At 41.1% G+C, this 19,064-nt stretch overlaps 2 protein-coding genes across 2 annotated transcripts; both read right to left on the bottom strand.

The window, feature by feature from the left end:
- Nucleotides 1-639: 639 nt before the first annotated feature.
- Nucleotides 640-5,292, bottom strand: LOC126393521 (transcription factor Adf-1-like). Its single transcript, XM_050049710.1, is given in 4 exon segments — nucleotides 640-1,309; nucleotides 1,448-1,554; nucleotides 1,556-1,602; nucleotides 5,160-5,292. Coding segments are annotated over 4 exon segments (957 nt in total).
- Nucleotides 5,293-9,489: 4,197 nt separating this feature from the next.
- LOC126393520 (olfactory receptor 142-like) lies at nucleotides 9,490-10,425 on the bottom strand. The gene has a single exon (XM_050049709.1). The coding sequence runs from the start codon at nucleotides 10,423-10,425 to the stop codon at nucleotides 9,490-9,492; it is 936 nt and encodes a 311-aa protein (XP_049905666.1).
- Between the last annotated feature and the right edge of the window lie 8,639 nt (nucleotides 10,426-19,064).

Genomic DNA, 19,064 nt, shown 5'->3' with positions numbered 1-19,064 from the left:
TTACCTGTTGTTCTTGTTGTTGGAAATGGAAAAAAATATATAAAACAAAATAGCTGTAGTTTACATTTTACTTAGGAGTGACAATATTTTGGTTCTGTTTCGTTTTTTTTAACCTAGTAATAATGTAGTAATTCACTAAATTATTCTGTGCATTTCAGTGCCTGTTCATAGGAGGAGGACAATAGCTTTCTTACTTCTGCTTGCAAGGCTGCGGAGGAGGGGTAGAAGGAGAAGAAGCCGGCACTGGGTCCATCCTCTGAACCAGCGCAGGCCTCAACAAGGAGATTTTTATCACCTTGTGGCGGACAGTCAATGCCATCACCAATATTTTAGAATGAGTGCAGAGCAAATGGATGAACTTCTCTCAGTCATTGGCCCTGAACTCACCAGACAAAACACTAACTACAGAGCTGCCATAGAACCAAAGCAGAGACTGGCTGTTGGTGAGCTTGGCATAATGTACACAATGAATTACTGATCATATGTTTAAACTTTGTATGTCTTTAATTTTGAAAAAAAAAGTCAAACAGCAAGAAATTTAAAGACAGAATATAAAAACAGTTAAAAAAATATGAATCTGTAAAAACAAATATAAATATCAAACCACAGCAAAACAACTATTTACAAACAATTACAGCCTTAAAGGTCTGTGTACGGGGAGCTGCTCCTCTCCCACTGTGGGTCGTCATCTGAGGCCAGCATCCTAGTAAATGGCCCTACTGGATTAACTGGTGGGGGATGGGTAATTGGCCTGAAAGTACCTGGCCTAGGCAGAGGTGTAGCGGGGGTGTGGAATGAAGGGCGGGTTTGTGTAGGAGCAGGGCTTTGATGAAGTGGCATTTGTTGAAATGAGGCTGTGCTGCTCTCAATGTTATGCAGCAGGTTTAAAATGCCAATCTTGGCCTGCTGCCTCCTGTTTTGGTCCAGTCGGTGGAGTTGTGGAAACAGACTCATTGCAAAAGGATAGCATTCGTCTAGCTGACTGTCCGGTTTGGGAAGCGGCCCCTGTAAAAGTGACATAAGCCAGTCTTCCACATCTGATAGCTGTGGTCTGTGGCTCCTCCTTGTGTCTGTACGAGACCCCCTCTCCCTTGGGCTCCGGGACCTGTGGGGCCTGTCTGTCTCCCCAGATGTTGTGGGTGCTGATGGTGCTGCAGAAACAGTCTGTGCTAGAGAGACAGACTGTGGTCCCTGTCTGTCCTGCGGCACTGGTGCACTTGATGGAGCCTGCTCATCAGAACCACATGCTGACAGTGGTGTTAATGACCTGTCCTCCTCTGAAAAAGCAGCACTCAGGTTGCTTTTAGAGCTACAAACAAAAAAAAACACAGAGATCAGCAAATATTAGTAACACAATAACTATCTATTACTTTATTTGAAATGTGCATATTTAATTTAAAGATGATATTGTCATCAATAATGTTAGCCTATATAAGTTCATACAGACCTTCTTGGTTGTAGGTGGGACAGAAGAAAGGACATAATGTCCATGTATTTCCACTCTCTTTGGGAGCCTCCTGCAGAACCACTGATAGACACTTTTTTGCGTTTTTTTTACAAAGCTGTCCCTCAGTTACTGCCATTTTGCCTTGCAAAGATCAACTGAAAAAAGAAGAGAGACAGATTAAAATAATAATCAGACATGTAACTAATCTTTCTTTGTTTATTCACTTCACAGGTACTTGGCTTCTGGGGACTCACTGATCAGCCTAGCTTTCAGCTACCGCCTTGGCCACACAACAGTGATGAACTCAGTTCATGTTTATGGTGTGTGCTGCCATCGAAAAGTTAATGATGGAGAAGTTTTTACCCTGGCCGACTGCAGAGACATGGAAGGAGGTAGCACAATGCTTCAGGGAGAAATGAAACTTCCCAAATTGCCTGGGAGCACTCGATGGGAAGCATGTTGTGTAGTCAGTATTTTAACTATAAAAAGACCTTCTCCATTGTGCTTTTGGCACTTGTGGATGCAGACTACCGGTTCAGGTGCATTCAGGTGGGAGACTTCGGAAGAACATCTGATGGTGGGGTCTATGCAGGCTCAGGTTTGGGGAGAGGAATGGAGAACAACACTCTGCATGTTCCTTCAAAAATCTCTCTGCCTGGTGCTGCCCACCTCGGGGATGTCCCACATGTCATGGTGGGAAATGCAGCATTCCCTCTGAAGCCCTATCTGATGCAACCCTACCCAGGACAGAACCTCTCCCACAAGAAGAGGCTTTTCAACTACAGACTTTCTAGAGCAAGGATGGTAGTTGAAAATGCCTTTGGCATTTTGGCGTCACGCTGGAGGATTTTCCATCACAGGATTAACCTGCACCCCAAAAATGTGGACACACTTTGGCAGCATGCATCCTGCACAATTTTCTCCTTGCCCCAAGGGAAAATGTGCAACTGCTGGAAGAGGCAGAGGAACTGGGGAGACACATGGCACCAGTGAGAAACATGGGGGGAAACAGGGCATCAAGAGAAGCCTGTGCAGTTAGGGAGATCTTGGCCACTTTCTTCACCTCCCCCCAGGGCAGTGTGTCCTGGCAGGACAGAATGGTGTGAAATGACTTCACTTGAAGTCATTACACTTGACTGAAACAGTGTACATTTGTATCAAGTGTATGTATTGAGTTTTTTCTGGTGTGAAGTAGTTTGTATTGTACTTTAATAATGTTAAAGGGGCAAAAAGCGAAATCGTTTCACCGCTAGGTTTGCTGTTGTGCACTGCCTGTAGACCAAAACAAAGTGTGTCATGAGCCACACCTCCCTCTACCTCTGCTCTCCACCCCCCACCCCACTTGCCTCGTCTGTGCAGCCGAGCACCGCAGCATCTCCACGGACTATTACATCCAGACGGTCCCGGTGTTTCTTCGGCAGGCTCCACTTCACTCAGCTGCCCAATATACCCGCTGCTTCTTCCCACATTAACCTGAATAACAAACCAGGGCTCGGTGCTCTGGTTGGATCCAAATGCAGAGCCGGGGCTAACGTTAGCTGGGAAGCTAGCAGAGGCTAACTGGCTGTGCTGGCAGCTGAGTGAAGTGGAGCGGGATCTGCCCATTGGTTCGACAGCCCATTGGTTCGACATCCCATTGTTTCGACCATATTAAACTCATTGTTCCTAAGTCCGTTCCGAAATCATCATGATGCCCTGTGGTTAAGGTCTGGTTAGGTTTAGGCACAAAAACCACTTGGTTAGGGTCAGGAAAAGATCATGGTGTGGGTTAAAATGAAAAAGAAAGTGACAAACACATAAGCCGTGAGCCTGCTCCGCCTCAAGCCGGTCGCGGCGCACCATACGCCCGCCGCGAGCCGTTCAGCACCGCGGACAGTCGGACTAATGGGATGTCGAACCAATGGGCTGTCGAACCAATGACATGGACCCAGTGGAGCCTGAGGAGGAAGCACCGGTTAGCCCCGGTTTCACTACAGGCAGATTCACTCGCCACAGGGGCGAGGAAATAAAACCTAACCAGCCAACTAAGTTTGGCTTAGTTTAGCAGTTAGCGATGTCTTTCACTCACTCTCAGTCTCTGCTGTGTTTAGCTATTTCCCTGCTTTCCTGTTAGCGTTAGCACTAGTTGGCTGCCATGCTAACGTCCCTACTCTTCTCCGTGAGCCGGAGCCGTGAGCCCGCCAGGTTCATGGGGAAGAGTAGGGACGTTAGCATTAGCTCCTGGGGTTAGCACTAGAGCTACTACGGCTACTTGAGTAACTTACAGCTATGGAGCGCTTCTACCTGCTCTTCTAGTCACTGAGCCTCGCCTCCATCTCAGCAAATATATTACATTTATTACAGGTACCATCATCATTGAAGTAGGCAGGGGAATAGCTAAACACAGCCCACCAGGCTGCCTGCCGGGCTACATTTTACAATGCTAATTGCAAATGTTGCCTGCCGGGCTACATTTTACAATGCTAATTGCAAATGTTAGCTGGGCTGCCGGGCTACTCACCTAGCAAGACCGTAACGCCTGACCCATTGCTGGGACAGAGCCGCTAATAACTCAAGCTCTGGACATTAACCCATGCTACCTATTGTAACATTAAATTTAATTGAATCGACATAGCGAACTGTGCCTAACGTTACTGTAACACTAATTAAAACAGACATTTGACTTTATGTTGTACCTGTCCAGGAGAGGAAGAGCTAGCTCTGAGTCAAATTGTAGCCCCTTTAGCTCTCGCAGTGCTCTCCACCTTGAAAATGCAAGGCCAATGTTAATCCAAGTTCTGTCCCTTTCTTTATCCGACAACTTCTTTGCCAACAACTGTTGTTTCTTAAGAGGTAATGTCAGATCCTGGTCGTCTTCAGGTGAACGTTTCATTCCGCTCTTCGCCATTTTGCTTCGAAAATACGCGCTGCCACTGCTCACTGGCTGTAGCCTTTTATAGGGAGGGAGGGCCAAGGGCTCTGAGAGGGGGGTGGGGGGTGGGGATTCACATGAACGTACATGAACGTGCAGCCGGACCGGCTTGTAAACAAGGGGCTGGAGATCAACACAGAGAGAGGGTGTGTGAGGTCATGCTATACTCCAGATGAAATTACACCTCTAGTTCTTCACATAGTAATTTTTTAATTCCTTCAATCTAGAAATGATGAATTTCGCTTATTGCTCCTTTAAGTCCTGTGAATTGTGAGTGATTTATATTGAAATTAAAAATTTTGAAAAAAACATTGGTTTGGCCACTTCTTGTCAGCCCCCTCATTTGCAAGTGTGAAAGTAACACCTACTGTGGCCATGGTCATGTGGTCAGGACACTAACAGCAGATCTACAGCACATCCCTCCACAATATACTTAACTTAAACAGTATTTTTGTAACACAACAAAGACTTTTCACTATTTTTTCACTTTAACAAATGTCAAACACAATCTTACATAAATGGTTAACTTATATATACATATATAGCATAACTCATCTTTAACCTACTGCATTACATGACCTAATACCAGGGATTTTTAAAAAAATGTTATATACTATATATATATATATATATATATTTATAAAAAATACCTGTTAATAAAGTTCTTCATGCAAATCAAACAACCCCACAATAGCTTTTCATGGGTTTTCAGCATGCATAACTAGAGAATGTCTCCTTAAATAAACATGAACAAACTATTTGCTTTCTATCAGCATTTATTGGACCTAATTAGTGACTTACCATCCACTCCCATTACTCCTGCGATGGTATTCCATGCCAAATCCTTTTTATGGTTATCTTTATAGGAAGGATGTGACGGGTCATAGATGATTTTATGATTTTGCACCTCCATGATTAACATCTCCTCGTCCATGGTGTCAATGGGGTGAAATGCCGTCTGAAAACCTCTGACCTATTTGACTTCAGGCCTGCCTCTGCCCATTATGACGTTTTCAAGGTGTAGTGCAGGGAAATATGATCCGCCGTGAACACTATATTTTATTTTGAAAATTAACCGGATGTTTTATTTTGTTTCTGTGCATGACTTCCTGCCCCGCACGATCTGCTCTGTGCTAAACTGCAGCGTTGTGCTCTGGCGTCCGGCAAAAATAGAAGTCCTGCGTATCTGTTGCAGAGGGCTCCGGTGTGCCGGAGCTGAGACGGAGCTGGAACGCAGCACAGCCGCAGCCGGTGGAAACACACACATTGACTAGAATTTAATCCTATTGGCTCCGCTGCCCTGCCGGAGCGGAGACACAACCAACACGCATCTGGTGGAAATAGGCCGTAAGGGTCTGGGCAGAAAAGTCTGCACCAGATTGCTGCAGGGTCTAAGACAAGGCCAGGATGAGGTGAGAAAGGCCGTTACCGAGACGCCTCATGTATGCTGCTATATTATAACTCTTAGCAAGGAGATCATCTGTCAGTCAACACTGAGGATGAGGACAGCGAGTATCAGGTCTAGGAGCTTCATCTGGGGAAACTATTAAAGAGGCAATGGTAGGCTCAAGTGGGTCCATACAGTCTAACCCATAACTACCTGCCTCCTGCCCCAGCAGCCAAGTCCCTGCAATCACTGGTGTGATGAGAAAACCATTTAGGGTCTGCCCAACACTTATGGAGCACCTCAGTATAAGGTTTAGAAGGAGGAACAAAGAAGGCAGAGGGCTGTGGCTTCTACCTGAAAAAAGCACTTGAAGGAGCTGCTGCCACAGGAGCCTCATCCAGCCCCAGGCGTGCTAAAGCCATCCTGATAGCTGGCTTCATTGTGACCAACTTCAGATCCATGCAATGACCCAGCATCGGACTCTTGTGAAAAAGCCCCCGAGGTCATGGAGGCTGTGTCTCTGTTCACATCTTGAGCTTCCTCCTCATCTGTAAGCAAACTGCAGGATGCTGTAGGAGATAGCACATCATCCTCTTGACAAAGCAAGTCTCTTGTGGTGGATTCACCACTGGGAGCTGGCCCCCTATTATCAGGCTGAAGATTGAGTAGGAACTCTTTAATCTTTAATCTGCCAACCTGAAGAGCTAAAGTTTCCACCTTTCTTAGTTTTTTAGGAGGACCATGTGAGGCATGCTGCGCCTCTTTGATGCTGCCAGATTAGCCATGCTAGCAGACAGCAGTTCAGTATCATTTTCTATCTCTGGAAGTCTAGCCATCCGTATTGACAGTGGCATAAACCTACAGTTCATACAGGGGTTGTCAGACATGCCTGCCCTAAGGTGTTCAAGCCCCAGGCAGGCAGGGCATTGATCATGACCATCCTCCATGTGGAGGGGAGCCATACATAGTTACAGACATGCAAGCCCACCATGTCATGAAATAGGTTAAACAAATAAGGAGGAAAATATAATGGCGAATAGCCTTACACAAAATTAGCACACAGCTAATACTACATTGTCACTAATGACAAGAGTTGTCACTGATGGAAAAAAAAAAGACACAACTGTCCTAGCGTTATATACAATGCTAGTCGGCCACAGCAAAAACACTGTGCTGCTATCCAACAAACTTAACTTAGACTGGACCATATGAAAGCATGCCTCCTAACACTCAACACAAAAGCTATCTCACAGTACTAGCGAACTCAAGCACTGATTAATCACTTTAACAGATGACTACCTATTAACCTTCCACCCAACGGTATACTTACTCACTGTTGCTGTTGCAGAGAGCTAACAACGCAGCGGAGTATGCATCAATGAACCAGGCGAGCCCAGCGGGGCTGCCGGTAGACTTACCTGTGTAGCTGTAGTTTAGTTCAGCACCAACTGTAACGGCATGATCACAGCTGTCCGTTAGACTGTATTCCTTTCTTAACCCTTAGATGCATGACCTACCAATACCTACACTCTTCCATAAGTGGGGTCAAAAATTACCCCAATTAGAATCAATGCGTTTTATGTGATAAACTTAAGCAATTTCTTTCATTTTGGTTAAAGATGATGATTTGTATTATATTTTGGTCAACAAAAGAATGATTTCATGTTTGACATGTTCATTTATCACTTTTTATTAACATTTTAACAACTAATGACATCATTGAATAATCAATAATAGTATAATACGCTACCTAAGGGGTTAGATTTTATTACAAGGAAGCTATAAAGCTAGCTAACATTACAGTACTAACATTACATAGTAGTTAGCTAACTATAGGGTGACCAAATTTTGATTTCCAAAAAAGAGGACACTCGGCCGGCCATGACATAGCCAACTTAAATGATACTCGCAGTTTACTCAAAGATGCCTTATAATTTTAATATTTTTAAAATTTATATGTATGGATAGAAAATTCAGTTATATTACAAAATAATATCTCTCAAAGACAGAAATTCAGATAGGCCCCAGTAGGAGACACATACACACACTAGAGTGTGGCGATCCGAGCCCGATGGTACCCGNCGTCTCAAACACGGAGGTCTCCCTCTCCGCTGAGCACGCCCGGCCTGTTAAATACCCTGTAACCGTAACAACTGTGTGACACAAACTCAGTGCTGTGGTCATTAAATAATGTCGGGCTCGGTTCGGGTTCGGACAAAGATATGCTGCCCGTGCGGCACTCTAACACACACACACACACACACACACACACACACACACACACACACACACATGGAAAACCGGACATTATCATCAGTTTATAAAAAAACCCCGGACGCCCCAGACGGGACGTGAAAAGTGGACATGTCCGGGCAAAAGAGGACGTTTGGTCAGCCTAGCTAACTAGTACCTACATTGTAGTTAGCTAACACAGGCTAACTTAGTTAGCTAGTGTTAGCTAAGAGAGACTTTGTTTCACATAATGTATAAGAATAGACCTTGTCACATTTTCAAATGTGCAGTACATGCCTTGTTTTCAAGGTATACTTTGCAGGATACTCCTTAAAAAACAATGTAAAGAGTTGTTTAAAAGAAAACCCTCTCTATCATCACATATGAAAAAAAAATGCAAATATAGCAAAGCAAAACTAATTACAAAACAACAGTGAATCTGGGGTTGGCTTTCACTTGGATGATGCTGCTTATCAATTGTCACTGACATTTTCTGCAAAGTATACCTTTAATCATGGTAAAAATGGTGTTAGTACAGTAACACTGAATACCCTCAATGTTACAAGGCCTATTGAACTATCAGGTAAAATAATGGCAGATAGTTTTAGTTTTGTGTTATGAGGTTTATTGGACAATATGTAATGGTTACAGTAGAAAGCCTATGGATGTTATAGTAAAGAACACATCAGCACTGGAAATAGAGTTTATGAAAATCTTCACCCTGCCCTTTGTTTTACCAAAGGTCCATTTTCAGAAACCTAATCACAGTTTGCTTGTGGATAAAAGGTCAAAACATGTAGAAAAATACCCCTGCACATGTGAACTCAGCCTTAGTTTGACAGTTCCAGTGGTCATTTGTTGTTCTAAAGTGGAGATGTTCTGACAAGGTTTTTAAATACTCCTTAGTCACCAAGTTTGTCTTTTATTTCTTAGTGTTTCATTTGTGTATGTTTAATCACAAGCAGGTTAATTACAAATATAGGATGATATATTTTTCAGATCTTATCATATTTATTTTATTCCTTAATACCAGAAGACATGCAGTCATGTAGCCCCAGAGTGGATTTTGTGAGTGTGTTGTCTGAGATGTGTACACACAACAATGTAAACCACTGTATAATAAACAGACTCAGGTAAATGTGAATTAAGTAAATAAACAAAAGAAAATTCTTAGAAAAAGCACATATTTTATAGTATCATTATTATTATTATTATTATCATTATTATTATTATTACTATTATTATTTTAGAGCACTTCTAAATAAAAAAGAGGCATATGATTCAGCAGCCTAAATCTTGAAGATAAAGAACATTCTACATTCATAAACACATTTAAATTTAATTTAGGGTTAGGGCTAAATTTTCAGCTTAAAAGACATCCTTTAAGACATAGCTAACATTTGGGAAATGTGCAAAACCTCCATTCTTCAGTCTGATGATTTAACTCATAAGCAAAACAGCCAGCTGGTAAAGCGATGCATATTTCATTTTAATTTATTAATTAAAATCAACTTAATATTTGTTTTTAAAAGTAATAACATGCAGAAATCTGTTCCGAATCTTTGTCAATTTGAAACCATAAATGAGAGGATTTATGACGGGGGGTATGACAAGAAATTGTATTTCAATAAAGTTTTGAACAGTCTGAGGTAAATCTTTTGAACCAAATCGCATGTTCATGACATCAAAAACTATTGTTACAAGGAAGGTGAGTAAGGAGGTTAAATGTGGCACACATGTTTGCATGAACTTCCTCCTGTTTTCTATTGAATTCACACATGTTTTGATGAGATACATATAGGACCAAACTATAAAGAAACCATGGAAGACATAAATGATTATTGTAATGTATGCAACAATACCATTAACCATAGTATCAGCTGGGAAACAAGCAAGTTTAACAATAATCCAGTTCACACAGAAAAGTCTGGCAATAAATGGGCTGCATAACTTTAATCTAGATGTCAGAATAACATTTATGCCCATAATGCAAAAAGGTGCTAACCAGGAGAAACACACTAACATTAAGAGTCTTTGCTTTGACATAATACAATGGTAGTCTAGGGGTCGACATATAGCCGCATATCTGTCATACGCCATGACTGCAAGAATAGACAGATCACTGCAGGCAAATGAATACATTACCAGAGCCTGAACATGGCATCCAGCATAAGAGATAACATGAACAGGAGAAAGCAGATCCCAGAGGAACTTGGGGTAGAAACCTGCTGTCCCATAAAGCCCATTCATGCAAAACATACACAATAGAATATACATTGGTTCATGCAGATTTTTATCCAAGATGATGATGACAATAAGAGTAACATTTACCAGCAAAATGAAAAGGTAACACAGTAAAGTGAGGGAGAAGAGAACAGCTTGGTGGTTCATTGTCTCATTTAAACCTGAAAGAGCAAACAGTGTTATTAGAGAGACATTATCCATCATAGTCAGATGGATCCGTAACACAGAGAATATTCCTCATCTCACTGTTATTAATATCTTGTCAGACTACAGCAACACATGAGCTGGGAATTCACAACAGCCAATCACCGTTTAGAAGGATATTTTCTCTTTTTCACCAGTGTGCAGCAATCTACTGTGCGAGCAATGAATATGATCCATAAAACCTAACGATATATATATTTTATCATTAAGATGTTCATATTTGAGAAGGTTCATATGAAGTTAAGATGGCAATGGTTCTAAGGTTTTACCATTCACTATAAATCTTTATATTAAGTAGAAGTCAGGAGATAATATAAACTCACATTTTACAGAAGACCACCTAGCAATGGCATCACACTAGCCGGGATGTCAAATAGGTGTGTAAGATGCAATGGAACACATGACATAGGATGAATAAGTTTGGCGAAACGTGTGAATTGTTTGAAATTTATTCAGTGTCCTGGCCAGCGGTGTAAAGTGACCAATAGCCCCCTTGCTGGCTTGGAAAGACACTATGTGGGCTCATGTAGGGTCAGGCCTGATTTTTTGGGCCCAGAGCGCTAATTACAACTCCTCAAAGTTCAAGTTTCACGTCTGCATTTTACAAGGTTGTGATGCTATCACAGGAACAAAATCTGCCCACAGACAGATGTATAAACACCTGGTAAAATACTCAAAACCACTACAATAGGTGGCTCCAGGACCACATTTTGCCATGATGACACACAAACACATGTAGAGGAATTTTTCGACTTCAATGGACAGTTGACAGACAAAGAGGCTGATAGGAACCGATGGCAGAGAGAGATGTATGACACGCAGCAAAGATGGAATCGATCCAGGGACTTTAAGGTCTTATTGTATGTGCCTCAATCATTTGGTTATCAGGACACAAACTATGACACAGTTGATATTACACCCAAAAACAGTATCATTCTTATCAGGATGAAACAGCAGACCAAACAGAACCTTAATTTTGAGAATCCACCAAGATTCAGCACTCCAAAGAAATAACTCAAATTTATTCCTCAACATTTAAAGAAAATACAATTACTCAGGTTTAAAAAATTTGTTATACTTTAATCAACACATTTTCATTTTGCTTGAAGTTTGGTGAGAGTAGGTGTTTCTGTGGTGATCTGGAGAGTGCAAGGATGAGGCGGATCATGGAGTTCTTTCTTAATATACATGTTTATTATGAGCTCGGATCAACAATGGCTACATGCAGAAGCTATGTGTGTGATGAAGTGAACAGAGAGACAGTATTTATAACCTGGTGTCAGGTACACACTGTTACCTAAAAGATGCTTTGCCAAATTTAACTTGGCCTTAGGCCAACTAAAATTAACTTGTAGCTGTCCTGGCAGAACATGATCCTCAGGGGTTCTCTGACCTAGTATCCACTGGTCAGCAGTGTTGTGCTAGTTACTGAAAAATAGTAACTAGTTACCGTTACTAGTTACTTCATTAAAAAGTAACTCAGTTAGTAACTCAGTTACTTAAACCAAAAAGTAGTGCGTTACTGAGAAAAGTAACTTTTTAGTTTGGAGTTTAACCAAGGGACTGTTAGACTACAACTTGACAAAACAATTGAACGGTATCGGAAACATGCAACCGTCTTCTGCGTTTTAAACGTTTTACAACTACGGTAACATTACTTGGGTACAAATATGGAAAATGAGCTAAAGAGAACATTTGAAGAGCTACATGATGATGTCGAGTCTGTTGCCCACCGCAGACATTGTCTGTCCATAACAAAAGCTTCCTCGGGATAACAGTGGATATCACGTCACTGGATATAACGTTACTGCAGGGTTCCTACGCAAGTATGGAAAAGTATGGAAATAAATTTGATCAATTTCCAGGTATTACAAAGTATGGAAAATGAAAAATAAAGTATGGAAAAATATTTATGTTTCCAGACTATTACCACTGTTCTAAAATACTGTTTTCTAAAATAGAAAATTAGGTATTTCCAAAAATAATTTAATCAATCTTCATATGATTGGTTTTTATGGTACAACTTTAAGTGGAACAAATAGAAATGCACATGTAACCTATATGTAGGTTTTTACAATTTATTGCACATGTTTAAGTTGTAATTCTAACAAGTTTAACTTGTTGATTGTGAGCCAGTGTTGCCTTTGTAGTTGACTGTTGACCTCACCTACAAAATGTTGAGATGGGACATGTTGTTTTACTTCTCCGTGTGTGTGTGTGTGTGTGTGTGTGTGTGTGTGTGTGTGTGTGTGTGTGTGAAACAGTATTTACAGTTTTATGTTCAGACACTTGAGGGACAAAAAAAATTGTAAGCACTGAACTGTTAAAGAGGCAACAGATAGGATTCGGGTTTTTTTTTTTAGCTTGGCGCAACCTAGCGTCAGTGGTGTTGCTCGCACTGTCGCAAAGACCAAATTGACCGTGGGGATCAGAGATAATCAATAAAATGTAGGCTGTAAAGCCACCAGTATACCTCTATGTATATGTAGAATGAGAAGGTGTGTGGACACTATACTAAATAAATGAGTAAAGAGACTGAGCAACAATTATCAGATTTATCTGAAGAAAAAATGAATAGTAATGCAAATAATTATACCAGAATGCACAGTACCAGCACAACTCGCAGTAAATTATACCAATATGTACGGTTGCCGTAGAATGGCAACGAGGATGTCAGCCGACCAACACTTGCTACCTGGTCCCTGGTTGCGGTGATTTGCGATGCTGGCCAGCTAGGAATGAACTAGCAGCCAGTACAGTACAGTCCTCTCTCGGCTAGCTAACATTTAGCTGTGTTACTTACTGATCCATTAGAAAGAAAGTTAGCTGGACACCGGTGTTGAAGCCTCTTTGGTCACGGAGCTCCCTCCATCTCTTGAACGCCTGACTGAGGTTTACTCTTGCTTTTCCTCTTCTTTTATCACTCTCCTTTTTGCTCTTCTTTACCTCCTCAGACAGAGGAGCTCATTTTCTTTCGCTAGGCCGTTTTTCGCTTGTTTCCAAACTTCGTCCGTCTGCCATTGTGCTCCTGACTCAACTATCTCATGCCCAGTTCCTCATAAGGACCAGCTCCAGTCCCTGATTGGCTGACCGACCAGTTTCGCAATACATGAGGCGTTTCCTGCCGTAAAGCAGATTTCTTCCGCGAAATTTCGGCACCGGTGGCAGAAGCTTATTACAAAGATTGTAAAGCCACTAAGTAACCTATGTAAACGCTGATAGTCTGATTTTACTGTGGCCACTACCCTGTGCAACCCACATTATTTTCATAATGATATATATAGGAAAAAATGCTGTCTGTTGACTCTTTAAACTGTGTTAAAATAAAATTCAATGCATTGAACTTACCTGAGTTTTTATTTGCATGCCATCATGGTACTTGGCTACAATCGCCTATTAAGAATAATTAAATATGATGTGAAATATGATACACTGATATATTTACTCAGATGTAGCATATTCTCTGAAAAAAAAAACCTGCCAAGAAGTCTGGAAGTTCGAACCTAAATTTGATAATTCGGATATCATTAATAATTAATTAATACTATCAATAATGTTGTATATCACGGCGAATCCCGTTCGGGCGGAGACGGCTCGCGCACAAGCCGGGCCAGAGAGGGATGCAGCGACGGAGGGAGAGGCGCCGACGGAGAAGCCCGCTGCGCCAATACCACCCACTGCGCTGTCCGCGATGTGTGACCTGATCGGGGAGACATACAGGGAGTGTTGGACCTGCTGCCTCCCTGCTTACCCTTTTTGAAGAAGAGATGAAACGTTACCAGAATGAGACACCACTACGAGCCGACCAGGATCCACTCTTGTGGTGGAAAACTACGCACTGAAGTATCCAAACATTGCTCAAATAGCGAGGCAGAAGTTGGTCATACCTGGCACTTCAGTGAGGTCAGAACGGGTGTTTTCATCCAAGTGTCACATTCATATTGCGCCAGCAATAAGCATTTTCTTTTTTTGTGTTTTTTGGTAAAAAAGAAATAAATAAAAATAAGTAATAATAATAAATTCGAATAATTATACAAACTCTACTAAATTAATTCGAAAATATTCAAACTCATTTTCATGGTGCTTTTGACAGCCCTAGTGAAGATGTAAAAGTAGATACTAATATTTGGTAAAAAAAAAAAAAAAAAAAGGTATCAGATACATAGGATGAAAATCTAAAAAAAAGTTGATATATAGTTAATTCAGAGCAGACTAAGATAAGATGGGTTTACATCCCTGCTGTGTCTGCCATTGTATTTATAACACCTCAAATTATTTAAATCGGGTGTCAGTTCAATGTTGATCCAGTTTGCCAGAAGGGGATGCCAACAATTTTCAGACTCACACTGACGAATCCAGGTCTGTTATTCTGTTAGTCATCACAGTTTCATGGTATGTTACCTTAGATCAGTCCATACAGATGTAGTACAAAACATTGGCCAGCAGATGTCAACATGTGGACTGGAACAACTGTTTCAAACCATTTTCAGTACTATAACTTCATTGTGGTTTACTGCCACACCAAAGTCGCCTTCTTAAAATAATTGCCTAAGTCATTTTTTCAGATTTTTCAGAAAACACAAAAAACTTCCCCAGAAATTGAGTATTTGATATTTTTTTTATAATTCCACTCTAAAGGGTCATGACAAAGGATGACTATTGACATACTAATACCAATTTTTGTCAGTTTTGTAACATAAGAGGAATAAATGACTTAGGCACATTTTTGAACATGCCTTTGTTACTTAGGCAATTTTAAACCTTAAACTCTGTCAACAATAAAGCACTAAAGAGCTAAGTAAACATAATGCTGAGGTGGCATTTGCATCGCTTTACTTCTCCTTCCAGGAGGGGGCCCCAAATATAGATTGAACATTATGTCTGACCACCCATGTTACCCACCCATTTTTCTTTAATTGCATTAATGATTTGAAATCAATCGTGATGACACCAGTTTTGATATCTATGACAACAGTTTTTATTGAAGTATTTTAAGAAGAGAAAAACTTTATGATGTTTTAACAAGAATTCAAACCCTCCCAATACTTTTCTGAAGTGTTTTAACAAGAAAAAAATGTATAACTTCCCGAAACTTTCCCACTACTCCAACCCCCCATTCTACTCTGGACCCTGACCCTACTCTGGACACTTTTCCCCCTTCTATGATGCCCCTCCTTTCCAGCTCCCTTTCAGCTCCTATTTGCTGGGTTCTTGACTGATGCCTACTCATGAGGCAAATTGTCAAAGTAGTGATGACACTCAATAGGCATGATGTGTTTCATGGACTGTACGTCCTGGAACTTCCTCTCCTTGATTGGCAGAGCACTCGGGAACATTCTTATCAATGCTATGGGCTCGTTTGGCACCTGAACCCTCTGTGGCAGTTCTTCCCACACAGAGTCCTCCGAAAAGGACAGCTTGAAATGGATGTTGCCTTCACTGCTGAACTGAAGAGCCCGCAAGTGATGCACAGTTGGATCTCCAGCTTTTCGGCCTGGTCTAATGCTTGTGAAGTAAGATCCATTCATTTTCAGGAACTCATCATGCTTGAGCACCTTCACATGGTAAGGCGATGGCCTGATTCTTGCTGTCTGTAGTATGATGACATAATCTCTTGGGGTGAAGACATCTGTAACTATTTTGCGCTCAATAGTGCTATGCATGCTGTCACACTCCATTTGTGTATGCCCCGCAATAAGGAATTTCTGTGTTATAAGTACCCCATATTTCCTTGCAAGCTCAGAGAATGCATTTGCCACACATGCATTGCGGTTCTGGTAACCACAGCCGTCGCTCCACACTATGATCTCCTTCAGTTCTGGATGGTCTCTGATCACACCTTCAAAATGGCGATATTGAAGGTGTGCAAATATGTCACTACTTAGGTCGCCCTCCGATTCATCCCAAATGTAGCAGTATCCTTCCTTTGATCTCAAGAGGGTAAAGTTATGGACCTGCAGTTTTGTTTTGTAGTACAGGCTGCTGGCTTGGGTTTTTGGACACAGCAGCACAGCTTGCAAGTCCATTGTCCAAACGGATTTCTCATTATTTGCAGAATCCTTGTCAGCGGATTTCTCTTGTCTCGCTTTATCTTTCTGGATGATATGTGCATCATATTCGGCCTGACTGATATTCCTATGTTTGAATGAAACACAAACATCATACTGATCTTTTCGCAGAATGAATACAGAGTAGTTTTCTTCATGGAACACATCTGTGAAATAATTTATCCCAACAGCCCCCACTCCAGCAGTTGCAGCTGCCTGTTGATATCCCTGATGTAGCATGGAGATGGTTGTGCCTGGGTAAAGGAACTTCTTGTCCTTGTAGGTCTCTGTGCTTCTGCAGTAGTGTGAATCAACAGTAGGCAGGTCCTTCAACCAGTTCTTAAGGAAATCCTTGACATCAGTTTCAAGTTTTGCATGTTTGCCACTCTTGGGTCCAGATTTAGATGGAGCTGCTGCTGTTTGGTCCAAGGTGTCTTTGTTCAGCCAATCAGTAATGGTTCTCTCAGGGAGACCAAGTGTAGAGGAAAAAAGTGCCTTGCACACTTTGACACTTGTTCCATCTTCAAGCCTGAGTTGGTAGGACAATGATGAATTGCGTCTGGATCCCTCAGCAACTTTCTTATGTTTGATGTTAACCTTTGTAATCAAAGTGGAGACGTATAAGCGGCGCTCATCCCAGGTATTCATTGCCCAAACCCTCTGAAATATCCACTGCCGCTGCTCCTCTGAAATGACTTGGCAGTCCCGAGTTGAGACTCGCTGACAGAACTTTGAGTTGCAGGGAGGATCCATGGCCTGTGCGCTTATTTCTTTGCCACTTTTGCTCTTGTATGACATTCCTTTCAGATGTTTCCCCTTGGATTCATTTTGCTTCCATTCTCCCGGACTAAGGCGTTTATTTCTTTTCCTTTTGACCGTGTTGTTCGAGTCAACAAACTCACCCTCATCTTCATCTTTATCCTGCTGTTCTGGAGTTGTTGCCACCATGGACAGGCTGTCTTCATTTTCAGGAGCAGAGGACTTATCACATGATGGGATGTAGTCTGGATCGCAGATAGGATCATCATCATCAGATATGTCCTCTTCAGGGTATGGATGTGCCTGCCCCGCATCTTTAACAACATCAATGGGAATGATGACCTCATCATTTTTAGTGCTTGAGACCTCATCTCTGTCAGAACTGTCTCCTAGAATAGATAAATAAACAAATAAATATAACTATGACAACTACTACTACTACTTCTACTACTACTACTAATAATAATAAACATTCATTGTCTCCTGGTCACTTGTATTAAGCTATACACCAGGGATTGCCAAATTTCTCTCAACTCCCTATAGCCTACTGTCCACAGTCTGGTTCTGACCTAAACAGACAAGGGCTCCCCCTCTTCACCAATCCCAATCTAACCCCTGATAATACTGATTCTCTTACTATTATTATGAATAATGTTATGATTATGTTCACGTGAGATTTTCTTTAAATGAAACCACTAAAGCATCAAGTACAGAAGAGAGAAGGTAAAGACAGAAAAGAGTTAACAGAAAGCCTTTTGTAGCATCCAGATTGTGGAGCGTTTCCATTCTTTGCTAACGGCTAGCTTCATGAACTTAACTTTTTGGCTAACGTAAATTCTGACTAAAAAGACTCAATAAAAGACCAAATAACTGCACACTATTTACAGCCATGCCATTATTATAGTAAAGCTCATCACTTACCAATAGGGGATGATCCTTGAATCATGGAAATTACTTCATTGGCTGAGTAGATTTTCTGTCTTCTTGATGCTGCTGCCATCTTGCGGAGCTTGTAAAATTGCCTAAGTAACACAATCTTTTGACTTAGGCAAAATAAAACTGCCTAAGTTACAACCTTGACATAGGCAATTGTCTTACAGGGGTAGAATCACATGATCTGTTAAACTGAGAACATAGGCGATTTTACCAGAGGTGGCCAGCATCATAAGGAGAAGATTTAGGCAAAAAAATAATTTTTGTCAAAAAATGACTTAGGCAATTATTTTAAGAAGGTGACGAAATTGAGTTAAAAACCCTCCTGGAACATGGGAGGCTGGGATACTGGGACACAGACACAAGGCCACAAACATCCTGAGGAAGGCCTCTTGTATCCTGCAGAAAATGTTCCAAATAAACAATCCACTAAGTGTTTCATTTGTTTATTCACAAGCAGGTTCATGACAAATATGTTACAAATATAGGATGATATATTTTCAGATCTTATTATATTTATAGAGTGAAGTGTGTTGTCTGAGATGTGTACACACAAAAGTGTAAACCAATGTACAATAAGCAAACTTGGGTAAATGTGAATTAAGTAAATAAACAAAAGAAAATGCTTGTAGAAAGTACATATTTTATAATAGAATCATTTTATTATTATTATTTTAGAGTGCAGCCTAAATCCTGAAGGTAAAAAAACATTCTACATTCAAAAATGCATTAAAATTTTTAGGCTGAATTTTCAGCTTAAAAGACATCCTTCAAGACATAGCTAACATTTGGTAAATGTGCAAAACCTCCATTCTTCAGTCTGATGATTTAACTCATAAGCAAAAGAGCCAGCTGGTTAAGCAATGCATATTTCATTTTAATTCATTAATTAAAATCAAC

This window comes from Epinephelus moara, chromosome 7 (assembly GCF_006386435.1).
Source record: "Epinephelus moara isolate mb chromosome 7, YSFRI_EMoa_1.0, whole genome shotgun sequence".
Lineage (NCBI taxonomy): Eukaryota > Metazoa > Chordata > Actinopteri > Perciformes > Serranidae > Epinephelus > Epinephelus moara.
Note: the sequence above shows the minus strand (reverse complement) of the source record. Positions and strands in the feature narration are given on the sequence as shown.

Coding starts and splice junctions, on each gene's coding strand:
- LOC126393520 (XM_050049709.1), bottom strand. CDS start 10,425: ATGATGGATAATGTCTCTCTAATAACACTGTTTGCTCTTTCAGGTTTA.